This window comes from Callionymus lyra, chromosome 5 (assembly GCF_982586985.1).
Source record: "Callionymus lyra chromosome 5, fCalLyr1.hap1.1, whole genome shotgun sequence".
Taxonomy (NCBI): Eukaryota; Metazoa; Chordata; class Actinopteri; order Syngnathiformes; family Callionymidae; genus Callionymus; species Callionymus lyra.
The window spans coordinates 25,912,065-25,923,559 of record NC_141822.1 but is presented as its reverse complement, the minus strand read 5'-3'; the positions used below and the strand labels follow the sequence as shown (position 1 = coordinate 25,923,559).

Below are 11,495 nucleotides of genomic sequence, written 5' to 3'. Positions count from 1 at the left end.
CAGGCTCACATCTTGTTTTTCAAACAGAAGTTTAATCATCTGTTGCATCATTTCGAATATACTGGATGCTTACAAACAGAACCCATAGATTCGGAAGTGAACGTCTCGGATGCTCCGTCCGCCATTTTCAACATTTCCCGTGAGTTACATTCAAAAACATGCCTGATTACAATCTGTAGTTTTTCAGAATAGTAAAATAAAAGACCTTTTGATGATGATATTTTACTCTAAAGGCACAACGTTAAAAGAAAATCCTGCGGTTTTATCAACTTTAAAACAGCAGGATTCACATTTAAGATCATGTGGTGGTTTTTCTCAGAACACATCTGCTCCTACCTTTTCAATACGGGAGCTTGTGATTGGCTGATCAGTGTCCCCTCTCTCTCTCCTGACCCTGACCCTAGCTGTGACCGACGCTGCTTAAAGGGGGGTCTGTGCAAAAGAAACACTGAAGCAACATGAGCAGCAGACGAAGCTCCGACATGCAGTTTTTGATGAGGCGACTAATATTCAGTGCTGGTCCTTCAGTCTGGGCCCAGAAAATAAATAGAAATGGAAGGTGTGTCGTGAAAAAGTTCCTCGAGGCGTCTCGTTTACATTCAGAAACCTCAGCACTTGTTTGTACATGATGATGATGATGATGATGATGATGAAGACCACGCAGTCTGTGAGGTGTTGTCTGGTGATGCATTCATGGTGCGTCTGAAAGAAGAAATATGTGTTACTGATACACTTCAATTACATATTTATTTTCACAACACTGTATTGATATGTTATTTATTATTATGGCTTTACATTTTTTTTATCATTAGTTCTTTTTCAAGTTTAATTTTTCAATAATGTGTGTATATATATATAAATATGTATAATATTCTTATTTTCAATTAACATGCGTAACAAGTTTGTTCACTATTGTGTTGTGATTAAATGTTCAGCCACTAGATGGCAGCGAAGACGGAGGATGAGGGTTGGTATACAGTCGACTCCAGCAGCTTTTTAAAGTTATTGTCTGCATTATTTGATTTTTAAACAAATGAAAGCAGTTACGACTTCAAGTACTCCGACAATACTACAAATATATCCTTCTTCCTACAGTACTGTGATATATGGTATAATATCTCTTGCATCATGATTTGTATCGCAGGATTCTTGCCACTAGTGAAGGTTTGATGAGGCCTCATGATACAGCATCAGCTGTGTGTGATGGTGTATTATGAGGCAGTGTCTTAATTTTATAGGCCACTAGATGGCACTGTCTGCATTATAATATTTGATTATTTGATTCTGATCAACAAACTCAATAAACCTGGTATCATTTTCAAATTGAAATTACCTTTCAAAGACCTCATCAACCCATCAATACTCGCCAATACACACCTTAGTACAGGTGTGATCACCTGCCTCAGTTGTAGGCTCCGCCCGCCCTGATGGAGCTGCAGATGGGGGACGACAGCGGGTGATGTCCTGGTCTGATGGGCTTCGCTGAAAGATTAAAAAACAGTCAGTCATTTATTTATTTCTCTTCTCAGTTAAATGTGCAATATTACCAATCTGAGCCGAGTAGCCCCTCCTGGCCATGTTCTTGGACCGCACTACTTCCTTGATGCGGTCCACGTCCTGCTGGTATCTCTTGCGGTCCCTCATGCCGTTCTCCTTGGCCTCCTTCAGGGCGTTCTCCAGAGCCTTGACTCGCTCGGCCGTGGCCCGCAGACGCTTCTCCAGCTTGGGCAGCTCGCAGCGCAGGTCGGCGTTGTCGCGCACCAGCTGGAGGCGGAGCAACAAGAGCAGCTCAGCTGAGCGACGGTTGGACCTTCACCTGAGAGTCTCTACCTGCTTGTGGACTTTGGTCAGCTGCTCCAGGTTGTTCTCCAGGAAGGAGATCTTCTGTTTTTGGGCAACGTTGCTGAGTCCTTCCTCACAGTCCAGCTCAGCATTCTGAAAAACGCAATAGGATTCAATCAGGGAGAGCAACACTAAGAGTCCATCTTGTTCTTGAGTGACGCACCTTCTTCACCCTCATGGTCAGGTCCTGCACAAACAACCTCCGCAGGTTGTGGAGCGTCTGCAGCTCTTTGGCCTGAGAACAAAAATGAAGTCTCACAGATCAGTGAGTGATATTTCTCTGATTTGTTTTTTTATCATACATTTCCAAAATGGTAGTTGACCCTTGACCTCTACCTCTCGATTCTCACAAAAGAGTTGACAATTTCCCCTGAACAGCAGGAACCACATTAAGATGGTCGTAAACTTTGAAATAAATGTACTTACCCTGAAATAAATGTACACATTCTAGAATCAAAGTATCAAACTCTGAATCAAACTTACAAAACTGTGAAACAAATGTACAAACTAATAATTGAAAATGTACAACCTCTTAAAACATAATTTACAAAATTGTGAAACAACTAAAAATTTCAACTACAATTACTATAAATTGTCATTCTAATGAGCTCACACTGTGTTGGAATAGTTTGTACATTTGTTTAAATAGTTTGTAAATGTGTTTTAAAAGTTTGTAAATGTGTTTCAAAAGTTTGTGAATGTGTTTCAATAGTTTGTAAGTTTGTTTCAATAATTTGTAAATGTGTAGATTGTAAATATGTTTCAATAGTTTATAAATGTGTTTCAATAATTTGTAAATGTGTAGATTGTAAATGTCTTTCAATAGTTTGTAAATGTGTTTAAAAAATGTTTGAATGTGTTTCAATAGTTTGTAAATGTGTAGTTTGTAAATGTGTTTTAAATGTTTAAATGTGTTTCAAAAGTAAGTTAATTATTTTAATAGTTTGTTCATTTATTGTAATAGTTTGTAAATGTGTTTCAAGAATTTGTTCATTTATTTCAATACTTTGTAAATTTGTTTTTGAGAGTAAACTCTTCTTTTTATTTCTACTAATTACAATATGAATGATTTCACAAGACAGAAACGTTTGAGGAGACATCAAGTCATTTCTTTGACATTTAGAATTCTGCAGGGCACTCACCACTGTCTCCTCCAAGCCCTTCAGGTCCTCCTTGGCCTGCTCCGTCTGTTCCATGAGCGTCCTGCGAGGACAGAACAATGGTGAGTGATGAGGAACGACCTCTGAAGGTCATTCTCCTACATCAGCCTCTGCAGCTTGGCGTCCTTCTCCTGCTCTTCTGCCTTCAGCTTGTCGTAGTCGGACATGAGCCTCCTCTGCTCCAGCAACAGACCCTGGTTCAGACTGTCAGAGACGTCAGTGGGTTTGAAAACTGATAATTCTGACTCGTTTCTTCTCACTCAGAGAGTTCGTCCAGCATCCTCTGCTTGTCCTCCAGCTCGTCCCTGAGACGCCCCAGCTGCCTCTGATGAGCCTCCCTGTGGTTCTCCAGCTGCTCCTCCAGAGACTTCTGTTGTGCAGACGATCACAGCTTCACACCTGACTGGAACCCCGGCTGATCATCTCACCTTCATGCTCTTGCTGCTGTCACCTCGGCTGACGTCCTCCTTCTCCTTCTCCTCCCTGGACATCTCGTTCATCTTCTCTGTGGACGTCCGACATGTCAATCACCAGGAGCATGGGGGGGGCATCGTGGCGTTCTCACCTTGAGCCTGGAGTTTGGTGAGTTCCTCCGTCAGAGCGTCCTGACTCTCCTCCAGCTGCCTCTTCTTCTGCTCCATGTTCTGCATGTAGTCGGTCAGCGACTTGATCTTGGCCTGGTGCTGTTGAGTCCAACGTTCAAAATGAAGCGGCCAGCAGGGGGCGACTCAAACATTCAACTACTATGCTGGTTTCCACATGTTGGTCATGTAGATTTTATAAGTTAAAATATTAAAAATCGAGTGAATTAAAACATGTTTTAACTCTACATAATAAATGGAGAACTTGTGTTAGAATTAAGGAGGTTTTGGGATTGAGTTTATTTTTCATATGATTTATCCTGTACTAGCTCCATAGTGACCTCTACAGGGTGAACAAAATAATGCAAAAATAAACTGTTGAAGATCTGTGAAGGTATTTTAAGAAATGTTGCGTGACTGCTTGGTTACCTGGGAGACCAGGAGTTGACAGGAGGCCAGCTCTTTCTCATTGGCTTGGATCTTGTGGTGGGCGTCGGCCTGTGTGCTCTCCAGCTGTTTGCTGCGGTTGACCAGAGACTTCACCTCCGACTTCATCTTGCTGATGTACAGACGAGCCACGGTGAACTCTTCCTCCACCGCGGAGCCGTTCGACTTCCCCTCGGTCATCTGCGACGCAACGCCAGTCAGTGTCATAGTGTGTGTGTGTGTGTGTGTGTGTGTGTGTGTGTGTGTGTGTGTGTGTGCGTCGACACTCACTGTGGCAGGTTTGGCGTCGCTCGTCCCGATGATGGCTCCGATCTCGCTGAGGTCTCGCAGCAGCAGGTTCAGGACTTCGGCGGCCCTCTTCCTCTGGAGGCCGCTGAGCTCCTGGAGCTGACTGAGGTCTCGCTGGGCCGTGGACAGCAGCGTCTGAAGGAGCAGCACCAGGTCAGTGACCCTGAAGCTTCTGGAACCTTCACGGTTGACATTTCCTACCGTCTTGTTCTGCAGCTCCTCCAACAGCTGGATGTTGGCCTGCTGCCGCTCCTCCACCTCCTGACTCTTCTGGTCGTAGTTGACGGCCAACTCCTCCAGAGCCTGTAGCACCTCCTTCACCTCCTCCTTGGCCAGCTCGTTCTCCGTCTGCAGCCGACACAGCTCCTCCTGGATCTTGTCCTGGTCTCTCCGTGTTGATGCCAGCAGCTGATGGAACAGTTTTACAAAACAAAGGTAAACAGGGCAGAGACCGCCATCTAGTGGAACAAAAACAGCTCCACGAACCTCATCCTGGTCCATCATCTGCTCTTTAAGCTTCTCGGCCAGCTGGCTGTGATGGTTGATCTCATCGTCCTGAATCATTGAGAGACAGCGAGTGAAGAGAAGATACAACAGACACACATACCTGATGATTACAACTCATAGGTGTTGACACCCGTAAAATCCACAAACATGAGGAATTAAATTATTTTATCTCTACACAAAAAATAAAAAACTGTGTAAAATGTTATATAAAATGAATTGAAGATAAGTTTGGAAACATACTTTTATAACATATAGGTTGAGAAAAAGATTGTTATTTATCGACATGTTCTTCCAAAAAAATGCGTATTAATATTATTGTTTAAACTCACTGGCTGATGAACAACATTAAAAAAAATATGAAGTAGTAACCTTGGGAGTACAAATGAACTCTTGCCTTTATTGTAATTTGAATCTTGAACTTTGTGATTTTCCTAAATTGTTTTTATTCATGCACATACTTGACATACTCTAGGAGCAAATATTTTAAAATAAGTAGAAATAATACACTAGTTTGTTACGATATGAGCGAAGAATAATTAATAAAAACAATGTACAAATGTTATAAATAAAGAGGAACAGGGTATATATATATATATATATATATATATATTTATGACTCACTTTATCGTCCAGTTGTTTGTACAGATTACTGATGTCCTCGTCGTACTTGCTCCTCTCAGAGCAGCAGATGGATCCTTGCTTCTCTCCCTCAGGCAGCAGGTTTTCGATGACCAGAGAGTTGTCGATTGGTTCAAGGCTCTTCTGGTCTTTGGAGTTCTGCTGCTCTTCCTCAGGAACATTCTCACCTAGAAAACATGGTGTTGATTTAAAAAACGTGATTCAATAAAATAAAATAAAATTGAAAGGTTTAAAAAAAAAAATCCGACCGTTTCTCCAGCGTTGTAGTTCAGCCTCCAGCCTCTGGACGACGCTCTTCAGACCCTTGTTCTTCTCCTTTTCTTTCTCAAACTTCTTCTTCCACTCCTCAGCGGTCAGCTCCAGATTCACAGACACAGTGTTCTTAATGGTCTTCGCTCTGCAACACAAACCAGTTCACTCAAAAACCAGGAAAATTAAAAACTAAATTCTGCATTTAGACTGCAAGACTATGATTTCTAATGCTACACGCTCATTACCTAACTATTATTTTTGTAACATCCATTTATTTGGGAACATGTTTAAGTAACAAACTGACCTGCAATGATTCATTCAGCATCTATTAATAGCAACAAAACCTTTCGCACAGTCGGACCTCCAAAGCCATCTGCTCACAGTTTCCATCACCTAATAGCAACATCCAGGCTCTTGCTTTGGTACGAAAAAAGCCATATTATTGATAAAGTGTGTTTCAGCAGGTACCTCTGTCCAAACATGAGCGTGGACTTGGTCTCTGACTCGTTGTAGATGGATGGGGAGCAGCAGATGATGATAGTTGTGCGACAGTTTCCTCCTAATGAATCCTGCAGGATGCGGGTCATCTTGCTGTCTCTATACGGGACGTGAGTTTTCTAAGATAAAACACATCGTAAGGTAAGAGATTTTAGCGTTAGAAGGTTGGAACCATCAGAAGCTCTCCTGTAAACTCACCGTTCCTTCAGCCAGAGCGGAGATGACGTTCCCCAGCGCGGACAACGACTTGTTGATGTTCTTTGCTTCGTCCAAAACTGCCCCTTCGGCCCCAGTCTTACTGACCTGCACACACACGACCGCTCATAATAACCTAATAATAACCATAGCAATCTGACAGACCTTCTCGCTGCCGGCCAGATCCACCAGGTAGAGCTTTCCGGACAACTTCTTCTCCGTCTCCACGTTCTCCTGCTTGATGTTGATGAGGAAGATGCTGTGGCTGCGAGAGCTGTGCTCGTTCATGTCTGCGTAACAAACCGGTGAGATCTCAGCTCGTCTGTTTTCTGTGTGAAAAACATCGGTGAAGACACTCACTCGTCACCGCCACGTGCCGGTTAGCCTTTCCCTCGTCGATGACGTCCATCACCTCCTCGGGGCTGGACACGAATCGCTCGGTACATCCCTGAAAGAAGAGGGAGGATTTGTGACCGGGGTGCAAGGAAAGAAATCTATTTCATTATTCTCTCCAAAGTCAAATTAGTCTGTGACTCTTGACATGTTGAACGTTTTCGTCAGGTTTACTCCAAAAATATTCGTCACTGACTAAAAGTGAGTTTTAAAAACAGTAAAAAACAATACATACAAGACCATCTTGTGTCATGGAAACCAACACAAAGTTTATGCTCATTAAGCTCTATGTTGAGATGTTTTTCATGCACTTTTTTTTTCAACCATGCTCTTTTATTTTTGCTGTATCAATCAGGCCCTTGAAAAAATGTTGATGTAAAAACTACTGATGGGCTGATGAAGCTTCATGAAGCAGTGGTGTTAAGAAGTCAGTAGGTGGCGCAATCAGTTTAAAAAATGATGTTTCATGAGAACAGTTGTTCAAAACAAAGGAAAATAGTGCAGGGACGCCATCTAGTGGGCTCTGAAAGTAATGACACTGCTTCATGAAGCTTCATCAGACCATCACTAGAAAAAAACATTAAGTGGTATTAAAGAGTTGAGGGATTCCTGCTATAAAGCACAAGACTGTAAACATTCTTGACACTGACCTTCACGTACGGAACTCTGTTCTTGTCTTCATGCACGGCCAGGTTTGTCTTTGACACTGTAGACAATCATCACACAGATAATATAACCGAGATCATCCCATAATCAAGTGTTGAAACACTCACCGTCCAGCAGGTCTCTGATCTTGTCCAAATAGATTTCAAAATAAGAGACCTGAAATTCATAGAAAAAAACACGTTGTATTATAGTTGTGGATTTGTAAAATGAGTTCTTGAGTTGTCGGGGAGGAAACTTATGTCCAGTCACACCCTGATGTGGACATTGATTGTTCTGATTCATCCTAAAATACTTGTTTTTAATGTGTTTGATGACATCACTTGCAACAGACCTGATGTTTTATTTTCTAATTATTTAGACAACCAAACAATATTCACCCCTGCTGGTCAAACTAAAGGTTGCAGGCAACTCTTGAGTCTGTATTACAGCAAAATATAAAATGGCTAGAACTGCATCTGATCAAAACAATAAATGACTTTATGAAGACTCTTTTTTCTTATATTTCAATCTTTTGATTTGACACAATAATGAGAATAAATGTCAGAAAAACTCAAGTTGTGTGTCTCTCTCAGCCATTTTTAGGTTTAGTAAATAGTATTAATTTGATCAATTCATCACAGATCATGATTAATTCATCTGTCAACAACATCTTCATCATCATAGTGTCTGATGCCAATAATCAGAATAACGACACAACATAGTCCAGTTGAGTTATGATAAGATTTTACATCTTTTAAAATCTTCTTTTACCTTAATGTGAAATTCCAGGTTTTCATCCATGGAGTAGATGTGATCAAAAATATCATTGGAAATGCGAGGAATGATTCCCATCAGCTGTGCGTCGTGCAGTTTACCCTGAAATAAACATAGAATGTTACTGTTTGACCTCTCGAGGGCTTCATGAACCGTACCTCCATGGTGTGAGTCTTTCCAGAAGACGTCTGTCCGTAAGCAAAGATGGTGCCGTTGTAACCTCCGAGCACATCTGGAATAATTCAATGACATCATTCTCAGATAAAAACATCATAAAACATGATGGGATACATCAAAATCCAAATAAATACACAGCTAAAGTCCCTAGATCAGTCTAGATTTATTTATTTATATTATTTAATATTTGTTTGATCGATTTAACAGAGTCCTTGACTGCTTCAATAGAGAAATAATCTTATTTCCTGTCATTGGATCATGTCGTCTTGACAAACATGTCAAACCGAAAAAAAGAAGCTAGAGGACTCAAACTGAATTTGCAAGAGAAACAATTAAAGGTACATTTCTCAACCAAATACATTTCTGTGTTTCTTTGATCCACATTTTTTTGTTACATTTTTGTGAATTTTTTTGGGGTTTCGCTGTCAATTTGGACCATTTGGGTAAAAATGTTATCTTTCCAGTCATTTGTTCTATTTAAATTTTTGAATCATGTATATATAAATATAACATTTGATGTGAAGATCTTTATTATTTTATAACCATCTGAAATTGTACAACTAAGTGAACTTAGTTGAATGAATCCTACATGTACAGAAACGTTTTCTACAGTGATACTTTTTTTTTTTACAGTGAATTCACTGTTAGACATTTTATTTCAAACAACATGACCGGCCAGGTGAAAGGTGTAGCAATGAATTCAATTAAATAATTCTGTCAGAGGCAAACAAGGCAACTGATCGATCACAAAGAGAATGAAAGTAAAGTTTTACCTTTGACGATCTGTTTGGCGCACTGGTCGTACACGTGTTCCTGGGACGTGTTAGGAGGCAACACGCGGTCGAAGACGTACGGCTTACCCTGCATCAAACCACAACATGACACGTGAGGAAAGCAGCAGCAGTAACACAGAACATCACTTAAACTGATTAAGAACGTGACTCGAAAAATAATTAATCAAAAACATGATCTCATCAAATAATGAATATAAAAAAGTCGAATTAATGTGTAACACCAGTGTCAGCATGATGTTGACCAACACATTGTATTTGAGAACAAAACAGTCTAAAAAAAATAAAGATTTGATGCTGCCTCTGAAGTAGAAGAATCAACCTTCTCTCGGGACACTGTCGGGGGGAACCATGAGGGTTCAGGGTCTGGCTAATGTGCCTGTTGATGGATGAGACTGTGACCTGCACTGATATGGCAGTAATGCAACATGAATAATGCAAACTGCTGATATAGCAACAAGCAACAACGCATAGCATTCAGCCATGGGAAGAAAACTGTGTTTAATATATACACATACAGTATATACAGTATGTATGTATAAAGATAAATAAATAAAATAAAAAGGGTACATTTGTTTCCGTTTTTATTACAAACATAATTAATAAATAAAGTAATCTTTAAGTTTAAAAAAATGAGTTTGGCATAAACAAAAGTTATATCATGATATCAATTGTCCCTTTGTTTACAAAATGGTTTAGTAGCATTGTATCCCCTTCATCCTCTCAAAGATCACATGGAACTGAGTTGCTAGACATTTATAAACCTGATAATAAAGTATTTTTCTCAATCATTTAAATACATTTCATAGTATTCTTTTCTATCATCCTTGGATCTCCAGGTTTGATATGGGTGTGTGAGCATGACATGAGAAAAATCACTACTTTTCTTTTTTCAGATTAAACTGTTTGGTTCATCAGAGTAAGGGGAGATATGTAGGTGATAGTGATAAAAAGTGTTTTATTTTGTTTGTTTTATTGGAAACTGTTGAGACATCAAAACAGACTTTACAAGTTAAACCTCTGTGAGCAATACATGAATGTCAAGTTCTGCTTGTCCACCTTAAAATGAAACATAAAACAGTGACGACAACAATGACGTTGTGCAAAACAAGAACAGAAATAAGGACATTTAAACAAAAAGATGATACAGGGACACAGGAAGTAAACGAGGAGCTTCCTATGAAGGCAGAACGTTTATCTAGAAATGTTAATATTGTTTGTAATAAGCACAGAAGCTGTCAATAGTGATCTTGTGTTCTGAATCATTTAACTTTATAGGCTCACTTGACCGCAGTATATATTTGATCTGGATTAGAGGAAAATAATCAGGTATTTATTTATTTATTTTAATAATGAATACAACCAAAATACCAAAAAATACTTTGAATATATTACAATCACAAAGTGTGTAAATAAGGAGAAAACAAAACATATCTCAGCTTCTGAAATATTTAGAATTCGGTTGGTTATTACATTCAAAACACGAGATAATATTAAGTGTCTCTTATTTCCGGATTCAAAATACAAATAACAATATTTATTATGTAGTTATTACAGTCGTCACTGTAGAATCTCAAGTGTATAATACACTAGTCACTGCTGTAACAACACAGGACAGTACGTGACTCGTACTGAACATATATCAATTAAAATAATAAAAGAAGATAAATAAAGATTCTAACCGTTATCAACACGGTGTCGTCCTCCTTGAACTTGGGGATGTACTTGTCTCCGCGGGTGATCTCGGCCTCGTTCAGCGGCCTGAAGCGACACATCACTCGGACTCCGCACTCCGCCGCGTCCGCCATTACAGCAGCGAGAAGATACACCTGCGGAGACGCTGCGGTCACAGGCGGGTGTGAGGAGGCTGAAGGACGCCACGCACGGGGCTCGGTGCTCGCGAGGGTGCGGCCTCAAACCATGCTGGGACACCGTTCGCTGCCTCCTCTGGGTCCAGGGTCTGCGCAGGAGGCGAGAGAGAGGAGCAGGACCTGCCGCAGGTTGTGGTGCGCAGTGATGACGGAGGAGGAACACTGGGAGGAAACAGGGAAGCGGCGGCGGCGCGCCCTCGAGGATGCGCAGAGGAGCAGTGCAAACGCGGGCTCGTGCACGCGACTTTCTGGTCTACTCTCGTGTGCGCGCACGCTGAGGCACGAGCGAGTTTTTACTAAATAAAAGGTTTACTTTTAAATATAAGTTGGACACCGTTGCTTTTTTTCACACTGTTTAAAATAATAAATAAATCACTATTTCTTATAATTAACTTATTTATTTTTGTAGTGCGCATGCGCACGTTAGACGCAATA

At 40.5% G+C, this 11,495-nt stretch overlaps 1 protein-coding gene across 1 annotated transcript; it reads right to left on the bottom strand.

Moving 5' to 3' along the window:
- Positions 1-5: 5 nt before the first annotated feature.
- kif5c (kinesin family member 5C) lies at positions 6-11,228 on the bottom strand. Its single transcript, XM_087791611.1, has 26 exons — positions 10,872-11,228; positions 9,172-9,259; positions 8,380-8,453; positions 8,219-8,323; positions 7,576-7,624; positions 7,453-7,508; positions 6,770-6,857; positions 6,575-6,699; positions 6,413-6,517; positions 6,185-6,333; positions 5,713-5,861; positions 5,447-5,631; positions 4,805-4,873; positions 4,520-4,726; positions 4,301-4,453; positions 4,013-4,210; positions 3,568-3,685; positions 3,431-3,507; positions 3,263-3,372; positions 3,105-3,206; positions 2,985-3,045; positions 2,006-2,077; positions 1,831-1,935; positions 1,548-1,764; positions 1,378-1,482; positions 6-702 (listed from the first exon to the last, which is right to left on the bottom strand). Exons 1-25 carry the CDS (start codon positions 10,995-10,997, stop codon positions 1,403-1,405), a joined length of 2,868 nt encoding a protein of 955 aa, XP_087647737.1. The 5' UTR covers positions 10,998-11,228; the 3' UTR covers positions 6-702; positions 1,378-1,402.
- Positions 11,229-11,495: the final 267 nt, after the last annotated feature.